This window comes from Grampus griseus (assembly GCF_964374135.1).
Source record: "Grampus griseus genome assembly, chromosome: 10".
NCBI classification, from domain to species: Eukaryota; Metazoa; Chordata; class Mammalia; order Artiodactyla; family Delphinidae; genus Grampus; species Grampus griseus.
Window position 1 is genome coordinate 38,573,464 of NC_139004.1, and position 15,568 is coordinate 38,589,031.

General features: G+C 43.8%; 1 protein-coding gene across 3 annotated transcripts in view; it reads right to left on the reverse strand.

Moving 5' to 3' along the window:
- The window catches only part of ANKS1A (ankyrin repeat and sterile alpha motif domain containing 1A), a gene marked incomplete at its 3' end in the record, with an annotated part of 188,452 nt that overhangs the window by 73,849 nt on the left and 99,035 nt on the right, over nt 1–15,568 (reverse strand). For all 3 annotated transcript variants that reach the window (XM_082663056.1, XM_082663055.1, XM_082663054.1), the window contains exon 11: nt 1,415–2,004. In XM_082663056.1, coding sequence (XP_082519182.1) covers nt 1,415–2,004 — 590 coding nt within the window. The remainder of the gene's footprint in view (nt 1–1,414; nt 2,005–15,568) is intronic.

Genomic DNA, 15,568 nt, shown 5'->3' on the forward strand with positions numbered 1-15,568 from the left:
GTGATCTTTCCTAAAGCCTCTTTCCACCCTCTCGTACCCCTCGCCTCTGCCCACCCCACCCCCACTGATGTTTTTCTCTATTGGTCTCTCCTGCCATTTCAGAGAATATTGCATTTATCTTACTCTTAAGCTGCCTTATCCTATACTTGACTGTAAATTAGTAAAACTCCATTTTGAAAAACAAAGGTACAGCACACTTTCCTACAAACACCTACTCTCCTGTGTGTAATCTTCTGGCCCCAGGCGCTCTTGAACACAAACTGATTTTCCTTAAGTGGCCTGGCATCTAGTACAGGCTCACCAAATTCTGGTTTACTAAATAGTGCAGACCTTCTCTGGCACAGGATCTTCCTGTCCCTGACTAAACAGAGTCCTAAACCTTATCGTATCTGGAGATGAGTGCTGGAGGAATTGGCCCCGCCCTGTTCCCACATTGGGAATGGGATTAGCTTTGGTTTACATAACTTTTGCAGCTGCAATCCGGATGGGCTGGGTAGGGCATTTAGTCTACAGAGTGTTCAAATGGACATGCCAGCTGCAGTGGTCCCCTCCTCTTCAAGTGCTAAACTCATCTCTTGAAAATGTTCCGGGGAGACAGATCCACCCTGCTTCAAAGTCAGCTTCCTCCTAGCAAGAAGCTTTCAAGGGTAGTACTTGAACATTCCCTGCGTGTTTACCCATCTTTGAGAGACACATTCTTCTGCCCAGGAAGACATGTCACAGGTCACTGAAAAATATTTGGGCACATATTTCTAACTATTCTATAACAATGGCTATGAAAGGAACCTGGGCCTCAGACTCCAAATGTTTTCTCCTCACTAATCTCTCTTTGTTTCCTGAACCACCTAGCCCTCTGCCCGGCCAACCCAGGAATGTGGAATGGGCAGAACGCTTCTGTGGGGAGATCATTCGGTCTTCCTGGGAAACACAGTAAGAATAATCACGAGCAGCGGGAAACAGAAAATCCCCCTTCTGATCCCCTTTCAGCAGCTTCTCCCAAAGCCCCCTCCCCGCAACTCAGGATCTTCCCTCTTCCTCCTGAAAACTCATAGGAAGCACTCTAGCTCTTCTGAAGCATCTTCAGGGTGAGCCTGGCTCCCTCAGTGGGGCGGATGGGATCCAAATATTTCCAAATACCTTATCATTTCTAGGAACCGCCTCTCCCTCAGTCCTGCTCTGCTGGGCCTCCACCCTCCAGATTAACCATGAGTGGACCTGTCCTCTGCCACACAGGCAGGAAGACCCCTGACCTGGCTCCCCAGCACCTGCCTCCCTCCCAGTTGTCAGAAACACTCTGGTTGAAGTGCGAAGGAAGCAGGGCAGCCCTGGCCCACATCCTGGCCTGGGCGTCAGCACCCAGGGGAGCACGGGGGGCTCAGCCAGCCCAGCTCTCCGAGACGTCACGCGGCCTTACCTCATCCCACTCGGAGGCAAAGGAGGGAGACTTCTCCAGCCTCTTCTTCCCGATGCTGCAGTTGGACAGGGACTCGCTCCGGCTCCCCATCGTAGCGTCCTCCGTGGGTGAGCAGGTCAGGAGATCAGAGTCAGACTTGGATAAGCTGCGGCTGAGTTTGAGCTCAGCTTTGGGTCTGCCGGTGGGAGGGGCTCGGCTTCTGGCCCCGCTCCGGTCGCCTTCTTCCTCGGCACCCCAAGGGTGTGGAGATGCGGTGCGCGTCGAAGTTTCAGGGTGCGTCTGGCTGTGGGCGGGAGGCAGGCTGGCCGGATAGCCCACTCTCTTACTCTGGTCCGGCATGCGGGGCGCGGAGGCTCCAGACGCGCGCCCGCCCGTCTCCTCCAGCTGCATGCCTGCCTCGGGGCGGGCACCCTGTGCGGGGGACCCTTCTTGATGGCTCTGGCCAGGGGCTGGGAGCAGCTGGAAAGGGTCCTGCCCGGCCTCACACACTGGGGAGGAGCCGTGGAGGAGACCTGAGAACTGCTCCGGGACCTGCCCGTCCTGCCCCTCTGCAGAGTCCTGGCTCCGGCTGCCGCTGCTCCGCCTGTGGTCTTGGAGTGGACGGAGAGACAGAGAAATAACAAAATTAAACACGGCAAAAACCAACAAAGTTCCACTGCAGCAAGCGCACGGCCACGCAGAGGAATTCAAAAGCAAAGGAAAAGAGAGAGAAGATGGATCGGCTGGGGAGAGGGCAGAGGGAGAGAAGGGGAGAGAGGAAGGCAGAAAACAGTTTCATATTGTTCTTAATGTCCAATTTGTACCCAAAGTCAGAGCATTTATGAAATTCCAAACACTGGCCTGATTAATGCTATCTGGCAGCCTTCCTTGTTGTCAGATTTCTGTTAACATTAACGACCAGACCTTGCTATATATGGCGACAAGAGGTGCTAACTATATCCCACAGAAAGGACACAAGTGAGGAGAGAGTGAGTGAACACGGAGCAAAAGTGAGAGAGAGAGAGCACGCGCGTGCGAAAGAGAGCAAGCAAGCACAAGCAAGCGAGACTCACTCCTGGAACATCTGATACATTTCCATAAAGGCCAAAGTGTTATTTAGAGCCACCCGCCCCCACCCCCCCCCCTTCCTCTGGCAAGCAGCAACAGAGGGAAAAAAATGGAAGTCATAATCCACAACCTGCAACTTCTGGAATTCCTTAACTGAAAGTACAAAACAAACCAGCAGAGAAATAACTGCTTCCTTCCTCAGAGGGGGGCGATTCAGAGTTCCACGCCTCATCCTTCCTTCCTCAGGGAGCACAGACTTTTCTACTTTTTTTTTTTCTCTCTTTCTTTTTCTTTTCTTTTCTTTCCTTTCTTTTTTTTTTTTTTGAGAATGTACACATCTCACTCCTTCCAAAGCCTCCCAGCTGCTCCTATTTGTTTAAGTTTAACCTTAGTTGATCCACTGAAATCAAAATGGTCTGATTTGTCAATGTCAAGAGACATGTGCAGTTCTCCTGAGATGGTCCTAACATCCCAGAAACCTGACACTACCGGCTCGTGAGGCCAACTACTACTGTACACTCCCCCGAGGTATCAAATACCTCTGCCCTGAGGTAGCATAAATAATTGATCAAATCAGAGTCCAATATCAGTATCACACTGGGACACCCAAGGGGCTCTCCCTGCATGAACTTAGAGCCATTAGAGATTTTAACCCACATCAGCAGGGCAGATGACAACCCTGTGTCCAGTACTAGTTCACAGTCCACAGCTAATATTCAACTCTACTTTCTTTGTGAGTGGAATCTACGGTATATACACCAAATGATTCCCTAGTCTGCCCCAAGCTCTCCAAACTGTTCACGAGAGCAGAGAATCTTGGAATCCAAAGGGTCAAGTTCAACTATTTTTACAGATGAGAAATCTAAGGCCTCAGGCCTTCTGTGGTTTGTCCGGAGTGGTGGGGGAGAAGGCTCTAACCTACGCATCTGAGCACCTGGCTCTGGTCCTGCTGTTCTACTCTCTTGCTGTGTGGCCTTGGCAGTGATCACATCTTGCTGGGCTTCAGTATCTAAAATAAATAGGTTGGCTGCATGGTCCTTAAAAATCCCTTTTACGTTCTGATAGTGATGAGAAGCCAAGTCTCCAGCGTACTGTGATGGCACACTTCCCCTTGGGGTGCTGCAGAGCCCCGCCGGATGTCTGTCCCGGGGCTGCCTGCAGAGCACCCTCCCTCCCTCATCATGGCCTGCAGCCCCAAGGCAGTCAGGTGAGGAGGGGCACGCTTCATAACCATGACACTTTGCTGCCCAAGCATGATGCCAGGGTCCTACAATGCTGGCTCTTCCAGGGCAGCGTTTCAGGAAGGTGCCCAACAACCAGCTCCCTGCATGAGCCCACTGCCCTGAGGTCTGGGCAGGGATATGGTTCCACGCACCCCACCCTCTCAAGAACAGTTTGGTCTCCACAGTCGGCTCAGCTTTTGGCAACTCTGCAGAGGCTGCTGAGGGGGCAGCCAAGTCCACTTTATGGCTCTGATTACTTATCCACAGGAGCCCAGAAGTATGAACTTTGGCATCTCCTTCCTCTATACTTGACTGCTTCAGGACTTTCACACCCCGAACTCACTCATCCCACACCCCATAGGTCAAGTCCAGAGCACTGAACAAGCACTGAACATCCTGAATCACGTCTCTAGGGAAGAAGATGTGCTGAGTACGTAAGAGTTCCACACAGCTTCACTCAGGCCTCAGGAAGCCCTGACTTCCAGGCTATGAACACCACGTATGACAACTGACAGCATGCAAGAAGTGCCCTGTGGGGCTGCACAGTGGGACCACATGACCATCTAATGGTGGTTCGGGACAGCAGGACTTCCTAGGAGAGGTTGATGGGGAGAGTTAACCAGGGTGTGAAATTCGCCACCTCCAGGACTATAATCTGATGGCTGACTTCCTCCAGATTCTGGCCCAAGGTGCAGTGTCCCCCTGACTGCCTCTGAACTCGAAAGAGAGCGCTGATAACAGGAGCACAGGCTTCTCTTCCTTTCCACCAGCTTCTAGCTCCTTATTTAACAATTTTTTTGAGGAGATGGGAGTCCAACAACAAAAGAAAAACACCAGTCCAGAACTGGGAGTGAGCCAGGCTCACACTGCCTGGGTGGACCTTGGAACCCAGGCCACAGGGAATGTTCTGACTGCTGCTGAGGGAGCCAACAATGAAGGCCCTGTCCAACAGCCACGCATTCATGCGAGTCATCAATGGAGAAAGAGGGACAGATGCCAAGAGCTCAGTACCAGACAGATGCTGGAGGAAGGAAGTGGGCAGAAAGAAGGAACTTATGGAACTTATGGAAGGAGGAAATATGTGAAGAGCAAGAATTTCCAAGGGTCATAATCCCATTAGAGAAACCACAATCCACCAGAGTAGAAGAAATCATGGAAAGGGATGCTCATAATGAGACAACTTACCCAGGCAATTCCCTAGGAAAGACACCTTGGTATTTAAAAAGCTTGTCAAGATCTAAGAACCTCAGGATCTCAACAAGCTGGTGTTCTCTTTCCCATAAAAAACTATATCCAAGGCTAAGCTAGATTTCCTGGCAAATCAATGAGTGGGAAAAGATCTACTCAATGGTCCCTTCCTTCTGTAAAGTCAGGATAATATTAGGTCTCTTAGGGACAAGGTGTTAGCAATATAATGTACTGATCAAAAGCTAGATTCCCCACCCACCCACCCAAAGCCAGATCTTGAGCAAATTACTTTTCTGTGCCTGGTATTGTCATCGATAATTTTGGGATCTTAATAGTACTTATTTCATAAGCTTGTTATGAGAATTAAATTATATATGTGAAGCATTTAGGACCATGCCTGGCACATGCCAGCTCTCAAGAGATGGTAACAACTGTTATTCTCCACACAGGGACCATAACAACATATTCTGCTCACAGATGAGACCAACTACTTCTCTGTTCCTCACGGATTTGTCACAAGGATCGTCAGCGACAGTGTACGTGACAAGTACCAACATCCATTGCCTTCATCATCCTTATAACTCTCGACAGCAGAAGGAGGGGACAGAAGGTAATACAGTGAGAATGCTGAAGTGAGAAACTGAGATAGGCCCCAGAATTGTCACTGTGACCACCCATTCCCACAATCCGCATGTGCACAATGTCTGTCTTCAGGGGGCACCTGAAGATATAAAGATGAAGACAAGGACTCTGCTCCACGAGCTTACTAGCTATTGGAAGAGACCAGCATATAAAGAAATGACTAGAATGCAAGGCAAAGATTAATAGATGCTTTAAGTATAAACCAAATGCACTGTGCAGTGAGCAGAAAGGAGAGTGTGATAACTTTGAACCAGGAGGCTTCTCAGAAGAGGTAGATTTTTGAGCTGGGTATTGAAGGAGAAGAAAGGCCTTGACAGGCTTAAAGAGAAGTGGAAATATTTTAGAAAAATCAGTGACAGGAACCTTGTGCCTAGGGGCTCGTGGACTCGCAGGCTCGCAGAAGAGAACCCTCAGGCCCGAGGTCTTCCTTCAACTGAGAATCACTATGCTCCCACCCTGGGAACTCCACAGCTTTTCCAACCCTCCTCCTATGCTGCACCCAGCACTCCTCACAACCTGCCCTTCTAGGAGAGAAACTAAGAGGGAACAGGACACGGGGAGGGCTGTGTCCTTACTCTCCCCATACATCAAGGCCAGCTGCTCCACTGAATACTAGGACACCCCAGTATGCTAATTCCCAGTCCCTTCGACTTTCCATTTTTATTCATTCTGGGTGCGCATTTTTCTTTTACCCTGTGACCTGCTGAAGCAAGGGGTCTTCTATGCTGCATTTTAATTACTATCATGATCCATGGGGATTCTCAAGGGCTTCTGAATGATAACATTTTAACATTTACACATTATCAGTCACCTCTGCCGATTTAAATGAGGGCTGAAAAATGCAGCTCATGTGAGGACTTGCGACGTTAAATCAATCCTCAGGCTCCGAGGAGAAGGCTGGGATACTCCAGTTTCCTGGGCTGCTCTGTTTTCTTTGTTCCCTTAGGATTGGAACCTTCCAAATGCTTAGTCACTGTGGTGATCATCAGAAACTGTGTGTGCCCAGGGAACTCCCAAGTCCATGGCTGCTTTTGGAGGGTCACCGTGCTTTCCTCAGAAAGAAGGCACCGAGTATGTTATGGAGACATTTGCTGGAGATCGTGATCTGATAAGACAAATAGACTGAGAGTCCTTTCTGGTCCATGACAACCAGAGAAATAGAAGAAGATCTGGACCGGGATTCAAGAGGTCCAAGTTGGAGCCCCAGCCCTGTGACTTTTCCTCTCTGGGTCTCTTTCAAAAAATGAACGGCTGGGATGCATTCTCTAGGGCTTTGAGATTTAGTACGGTTTGAATCTGTGATTAGATGACCTAAGTTCCCTTCCAGCTTTGTGACATTAAAACATGAATAGTAGCAGGGCTTCAGGGGAAATGATTTAACCTCATGGTTAAACAGGCTTTGGATTCGGCCACGCTAGAGCTTAAGGGCCAGCTCTAATGCCTAACTTTTTCTTCCTCATCTTAAACAGGGATAAAAATAGCCTCTACTCGGAAGATTTGTCTTGAGCTATTCAATGACCTAATCAGTGTAACTGAACTCGGCATGCAGCTGGCCCATAAGACGCGTTCAGTTAACATAAGCTGCCATCATTATCATCATTTTTTATTTACAACCATTTCCAAACTGCTCTTCAAGCTAACACTGAACAGTCTCGTTTCCTTTCTCCCGACTCTACAAAGGAGACAGGGTTCTTCTAAGTGGCCCTATGAACCAGGCAAAATGAAACTCAAATGCCAGGGAAGGTCCAGCCGTCTTGCAAGTTTGGTTCAGGGTGATGTGTAACAGCACGGTGGAGGATGCTCAGGTCAGGAACCACCTCCACCCACGGCAGCACCCACGGGCACAGCCCAGCTTTGGGACTCAGGACTGTTCTACCTGGACTTGGTCCTGATTAACTGACAGCTCCCCTATTTCCCTAAACTCTTCCTAAAGAGTCTGTTCACTGCCTGCTGTTGGACCCCCTGGCCCCTCAGACTCCCCTATTCAATATTACCAGCTCTGCCTGGATCAGTTTCCAACCGGCCATAATATTTAACCGTGCCCGATTTAATAGCACACTTGCCATCTCTGTTTCCCTTGATCTTCTGCCAGTTCCAACACTGGGTATTCACAACCATTTGCTTTCTCTTCTCCAGTTGCTGGAATGTTGAGCCCTGCTGAATACTCAAGAAACAACTGACTGAGTCCTCTACCAATGTATTTAACTCAGCTGTCTTCCATTAGCTACCAAGTATTAGGTACTAGTTCTTCTGTGCCGGACACTGTGCTAAGCATGTCCTTTTTTAATAGTCACAGCAACCGTGAGGGAAGAATTTGTAACCCTACTTTACCTGTCGAAACTGAGGCTTAAAGAGGTTAAATGGCTTCCTCAAGGCCTCCAGCCAAGAAGTGGTAGACAGGAATTCAAACGTGAGTCTGACTACCAGGCTCAGCCGACCTTTTATTCACCTTTTGAAAACTATGACATCCCCGTAAGATCAATTTCTCGCCTCTGCCACTCTTTTCTAATCGTCATCTTTCCCATAGCACCTATACTCTCGGAGGATAATCGCACCAATTTCCTGAGAAGGTCTAGGTCAAACTTCCTGAACTATTTTCAACATGATGTCAAAATCTGGGGATAATTTCATCTCTTCCCAATTGCCTCAGAGAAGTACCTCCCCATCTAGGATTTACCAATGGTCAATTGTCCAATTTTTCTAGTCTTTGTCCTTCTAGCTCTTTCTGTATCATTTGAAACTGTTTACCAGTTGTCCCCAGCACACACTCTCTCATGGGATTTTTTTTAGATTGGCTCACAGCCACCTAGAATACAGACTACATTTCTCATCTTTGTGGCTAGGTGCAGCCATGTGACCAAGCTCTGGTCAATGGGTTTTATAAGTGAGAATGGTATGTGCAACTTTTGAGAGCTGTCTTTAAAGTACTCTTCTTCTCTCCTTTCCTCTGGCCTGTGCTGATAGCTTGAACTTGAATAGTCATCATGACCTATGAGACGGCAGAAGGAGACCGGGTCCTTGACCATCATGAGCTGCCATACTAGCCCTGGACTCCTTACTTCTGGACTTCTATCTTGTTTAAACCACAGTGATTTGGGGGTTTTTGGAAGTTCCGTGATGGCTTCTAAGACACTGCATTATCCTGGTTATCTTCCCATGTTTTTCCTTTATTTTCCTCTAAAAGTAAGTTCTATTCTTGACCTCTTCAATCTCTCTAGTCTTTCCCTCAGCAATTTTCTCTTATGTTATCCATCACCTCAATGTGGATGATTCATGAATCTGTATTTCTAATCCTTACATCTCTCTTGAACATCAGACCCACATTTCCAAGTGCTTATCGAGTATTTTTAGCTGGATATTCTGGTACCTGAAACATCTCAAACTTAACCTGTCCAAAATTGAACTTAATGTACTTCCTCAAATGCGCCCCTCCTTCAATTCCCTATTCTGTTAGTTGCACGCTATTTCCCCAAATAACCAGGCTCAAAACCTTAGAATCATCCTCAATACTCTCTCCTCCTCTTTCATCCATATTTGGTTGTAAGATCCTGTTAATGCTACATCTTCAAAACCTCTGCTATCCATATTCTCCTTCCTATCACTTTCTATTATCCCCCTAGTTTGGGCTCTAATTTCCTTCAAGAGATTTCTTGAAGTCTCTTGACTTCAGGGTATTCCTGACTCCAGTCTCTCCCAAGTGCAATCTAAATTCTACAATTATACAAACAGTCAGCCCTCCATATCCATGGGTTCTGCATCTGTGGATTCAACCAATCACATATTGAAAATATTCAGAAAAAAAAATTTCCAGAAAGTTCCAAAAAGCAAAACTTGAATTTACCATGTGCCAGCAACTATCGTTACTTATATAGCATTTACATTGTATTAGGTATTAGAAGTAATCTAGAGATGATTTAAAGTATCCAGGAGGATACAGGTAGGTTATATATGAAAACTGTGTCATTTTATATAAGGGACTTGAGGGTCTGAGGATTTTGGTATCTAGGGGGTGGGGGGGTGGGGGGGTACCCTGGAACAAATCCCCTGAGGATACCAAGTGACGACTGTACTTAAAGTGTGGCTTCTATCCTGTCACCTCATTCAAAAAGCTTCAACAATACTTCATGGTCTTTGGAATAAAGACTGCCATTTGAGATCCTGTATTCTACGACTAGTCCTTTGTTCGAGCCAAACTGGATTATTTTCCATTCTCCAAACATGCTATCATCTCCTGTCATCTTCCTGTTATTTATGCCACTCCCTCCGTCTGGAAGGCCCTCTCCTTCCTCCTTATTTCTGCCAATCAAGTACAATTCTCTGTTTTGGGGTTCAGCTCAAATGCACTTCTTTCATAAAGCCATCCCTGATCTCTTACACTGACACAATTTATTCCTCTTTGAACTCTGAAATTACTTTTATACCACTTTACATGAATTTAACATATTCTGCCCTTTTATGATTATTTTACATATGTCTCATGTATACATATTGTATATAATGGCTGTTGATACATTTGGTGAAAGAAAATATAGATGCATAGCTGACAAAGTTCTAACTTGTTCCATAATGGAAAGAAAAGTAAACTATTCCAACTCAGAAATATAAATTGATAAGAGCAAGACAGTTATATAGTAGGGCTCCTCTAATGCAAGGGGTGAGAGAAGAGGAAGCTGCTGAAGATGAGGCTTAATTGTTAAACTCTCTCATTTACATTTTTTGCCTTTGGGAAAAGCATCCAAATTTACAGCTTGGAATCTACCAAGAATATCTAGCCTGGACTTCCCGGCAAAGATGGTGGACTGAATACAGGTACTTATTTAAAGCTTCTTCCCAAAGTCTTACTAAACTAATAGTAAAAGTGGGCCTCCTACTATAAGATGTGCAAATGAAAGTACCCCCAAGAAAACTCAATCCCAAGTTGCCTAAGGGAAAAGCCAAAATTCACACTATAGAATTCCCCGAAGGCTCAGAAATTGGCAGCCCTTTGGATGTGGGAGTAGAGGGAGAAGCTAAAATAATATTTTCCTCCCCTCCAAGAAGACTGAGGTCTTCATACTCGTGCACAAACTTCACGTGGACCTAAATGCACAGCTCTCGGGAATACTGATTTAACTGCATCTTAAAACCTCCGAAGTGTAGCTTGTGCCAAAGAGTCCACATGTATCACTGTCTTCAGATAATCATGCATCACTGTCCTAAGTTAAGTAACCACTTCACCTGGACCTAAGCACTATTAGTGGATGCTGCAGAAAAGCACCACAGAGAACAATGACTTTTAGAGCTCCTGGCTACTTTCCTATTTGCTAGCAAACCTGTAAAGTTGTCCACTGTTTCTCTGGGCAGTAGCAGGCCCCCAATGTCCAGTGGGCAAAGAGTTAAACACTATAGAGAAATAAGTGATACACAAAACACTGCTCTGCTACGCTAGTCCTGTATAAAGATTTCAGAAGACTTCTTCTACATTGGAAACAATTGAAATAACAGAGGAATATCTAGTCGGATAAAACTGTCATAAAATCTGGGCCTAGTGCCTTCGTGGGGGAAGGGAGATGGGCTTTCTACTTCATGGATCTATTAAAGCTTTCTCCTTCTGGGAAGATTTTTCACTGTGAAGGTTTGTCCTGCATGGCGCAAGATGCTTAGGATTCCTGGTCACTGGGCACTGAATGCCAGTAGTAACCCCTCCTCAGCTAGTCACTGTGATGGACCAATAATTCACCCAGACAATTCATCCCAGGAGGATGGTAGAAACTTCTAACTAACCAAATAAAAAAAATTATTCTTATAAATTCTTTCTATTTATTTTTAAAATCTCTGCATTTATGGTTTTATATTTCTTATATTATTCCTACATGTTGTATTTCCCTTTTCTTGATCAGAAATATCGAGATATTTTAAAAAACAGACAAGTTTTCATTGCAATATTCAAGTCTATTGCTTTTTTCATTTTTTAATTTCATTCTTTGTTTTCCTTGTTTTCTTTCTGTGTTTAACTGAGGTGTACCTGCATACCATAAAGTAGGTGATGTGTACTATCTGCTTTTATCTTTATTAATTCCTCTCTGATACTTTCTTTTGGTTAAGTTTTAGTCTTTCTTATTTTTTAACAAATGAATTTAAGGATAAAAACTTTCCTCTGAGTGCCACTTTGGTCAAATATTATCGGTATTTATACAAAGTATTTCTACTACCATTAGTTTCTAAGTAGAAAAGTGGAAAGGAAAAAGATAGGCAACTCATAGACTAAATATATAATACTAATCAACAAGATAAGGTGCTCAATTTCACTAGATCAGGCAAATGCCAAATTCTAAAGTCACTTTTTTTGCTTACCATGGTAAAGAGCATTAAAACGTGATAATATTCCATGTTAGTAAAGGTATAGGGAAAAGAGCATGCTCGTTCACCATTAAGGAAGGGCCATGTGGCTCCACCAATTAGATCTAGACATGTACCTACACTTTGACCTGCTAATTCTACTTTCTATCAATGTCTTTTAGAGAAATGCTCGTATAAGCATGTAAGAATGTCTGTATGGAATGTCCACAGCCGCATAAATTATAACAGAAATAATACTGAAGACAACATAAACATACATCAGCTAGAGAATAGAAAAATGAGTTATGGGATATTTAACAAAAATTTTAAAAGAATAAGGTAGATTTTAGGACTGTGACAAAACTGTATTTATGATCTATGAACAAGGTAAATTGTAAAAAAAAAAAGTTTGCATAACAGTTTGTAAAATATGATCCTATTTTAGGTTAAAAACAAACAAAATCTCACATGGTCACTTTTATATTAAGATAGCAAAGGGCCTGAAGCATACAGCATACTTTCAAACTATGGCCACCAATGGCAACTGTGGGTAGCAGAGAATCTGAGCATTTTGTGTGCATTCACTTTTCTATTATTTGAAATTTTTCTTTCCAGTGAACTAAAATGAATGTAACTTTAAAATGTAATTTTTAAAAAATCTCCTATCCCAGCCCTCACATTGTAGTTTCCTCAATTATAAAGGAGGAGCTGAAAGCTCTGGTAGTCTCATTAACACGGCCTTTTTGAAAACTGATGAATTAATTCATAAAAGCTGCCTAAGATAATGACATTAGTGGAAAAGCAGGCAAAATTTAATATGTACTAACATGCGACATCATCAGCTGACTTGCCTCACTTTTACCAATCCTAACAGGCATTTCTTCCAGGCTACGGAGAAATTGGCAGAGCCTATTTTCATATTTAATGTCTCAACTCCTTTGTCTGAAAGCTCTTTGAGTGATCTAAGCAGCTAGCCTGGAGGCAGGCACACCTCCCATGCTGTGGTTCAATTAAATCTGTTTCCCCTACTGCCCACTCTCAACAGTTAGCCCAATGCTGCAGAGCTGGAAGAAACCAAAGCAAAGGAGGATGAGATGTGAGGTCAGAAATCCTCCTTGGTAGTTCTCTCCTTAACCTGGAGATTTCTTAACCTGAGGATAGAAGGGCACTTGGCCCCATTTATGAAGTTCATCTGGGAAAGTTTCCCCTTTCATTCCTTTCAAAGGCTGAGCCAGCTATCTTGTAGGGGTTCCAGATCAAGCCTTTGAAAGAAAGAATTAGAATCTCACTCCTCCACGATACTAAAGATTCTTCCCTCACTAAGAACCACTTTCAAACAGAGCATTAAATTAACTGAGAACTTGTTCTTCAACGGTTAATTTCAGTATGATTTATTACTAAACAACTAGAGTAGGCATCAATGCTCCACTCCACTCTCTTTAAAGCTTTAATTAAAAATCCACCAACATGAGTGGAAGACTTAATACAGTTAAGATATCAGTTCTTCCCAAACTGCTATAGAGACTCAACACAAAATTCCAAGAAAAACCCCAGCAGGACTTTTTGTAGAAATCAATAAGCTGATTCTAAAATTTTGTCTGGAAAGATAAAAGAACTAGAATACCTAAAACAATTCTGAAAAAGAGTATAACAAAGTAGCAAAGGCAATTCCATGGAGAAAGGACAGTCTTTCCAACAAATAGTGCTAAAACAATTGGACATTCATGTGCAAAAAAATATATCGCTACCCATACCACACACCATATAAAAAAATTAACTCAAAATGAATCATAGATCTAAATGTATACCTAAAGCTATAAAATTTATAGAAAAAATATAGGAAAAAATATTCGTGACCTTATCTATGAAAAACAAAGGATTAATCGAGCTTTATCAAAATTAAGAAACTCTGCTCTTCAAAAGACACTGTTAAGGGAATAAACAGACAAATCACAGACTAGGAGAAAATAATATATCTGATAAAGAACTTATATCCAAAATATATAAAGAATCTTTACAACTCAATAATAATAAACAACCCAATTTTTTTGATGAGCAAAAGATGTTGAAATGGCAACTTCAGTAGATGCAAGGATGGCAAAGAATCACATTAATAGACGCTCCACATCATTAGTCATTAGGGAAATGCAAATTAAATCCAGAATGAAATATCACTACACACCTATTAGAATGGCTAAAATTTTAAAATACTGACAATATTAAGTGCTGGGGAACACACACAGCAATTGTAATCCTGACGGGAATGCAAAATGGTAGAACCATTCTGGAAAATGGTTTCACAGTTTCTTATAAAGTTAAGCATGTATTTATATAAGACCCAGCAATTTCATTTCTTGCATTTACCCAAGAGAAATGAAACCTATGTTCACACAAAAACCTGTATGTAAATGTTTATAGTAGCTTTATTTGCAATTGCCAAAAACTGTAAATGGCCCAAACGGCCCTCAACTAGAAAATGGATAAACTGTGGTATGTCCATACAATGGAATACTACTCAGAAATGAAAAGGAACAAATACAAATTACTAATACATGCAACAAGTATGAGTCTCAAATGAATTATGCTAAGTGAAAGGGACCAGACTCAAAAGGGTACTGGAAAATTGTGATTCATAGGAAATATATATATATATATTTGGCCATTCGGATGACCAAAATATATTTCTCTGATACACCTGGTCTTCATCCATAGTTCCTGGCTTACAGTTCCCAAAACCCAAGGAATTTTCTGATTGATAAGCTGTTAATGAAGGTGACTTTTGGTTAGTTGGTTGGTTAGTTGGTTTTTGGCTGTGCTGTGCAGCTTGTGGGATCTTGGTTCCCCAACCAGGGACTGAACCCACGCCACAGCAGTGAAAGTCCTAACCACTGGACAGCCAGGGAATTCCCTGAAGGTGACTTTTGGATACCACCCCAGGGTGGGGGCTGGTTGCCAGGAGAACCAACCATGTGATTAGAGGGTTGGAACTTTCGGTCCCATCCCGATTTCCCAGGGAAGGGAGAGGGGGTTTGAGGTTGAATCAATGCCATTAGCAGATGATTTAGTCAATCATGACTGTGCAATGAAGTCTCCATAAAAACCAAAAAAGACAGCTTTTTGGTCCCTTTTTTTCCCCAAGGGCTTCCACATGGGGGAAACCAGAACACTTTTGCATGCCACCATGCCAGGCCCCAAGCTCCAGGAGTACAGAAGCTCTGTTCGGGACCTCGCCCTATGTATCTCTACATGTGGCTGTTGATTTGTATCCTTTAATATCCTTTTAAAATAAATCGGTAATCTAGTGAAGTAAATGGGTTTTCCTGAGTTCTGTGAGGCATTCTAGCAAATCAATTGAACCTGAGAAGAGGGTCGTGGGAACCTCTGATTTATAGCTAGTCAGAAAATAATATATCTGATAAACAACTTATATCCAGGTTCAAGTCCAGGTAACAACCTGGACTTGCAACTGGCATCCTAAGTTGGAGGGAGTCACTGGAGCCTCCATTTTGTAGCCAGTTGGTCAGAAGCACAGATGTTAACCTGGGCTTGTGATCAGCATCTGAAGTGGAGGGCGGTCTTGTGGGACTGAGCCCTTTACCTGTGGAATCTGATTCTATCCCCAGGTAGATAGTGTCAGAATTAAGTTGAATTCTCATACACCCCACTGACGTACACACACACACACACACACACACACACACACACACACACACACACACAGGAACTGGGTCTGGGA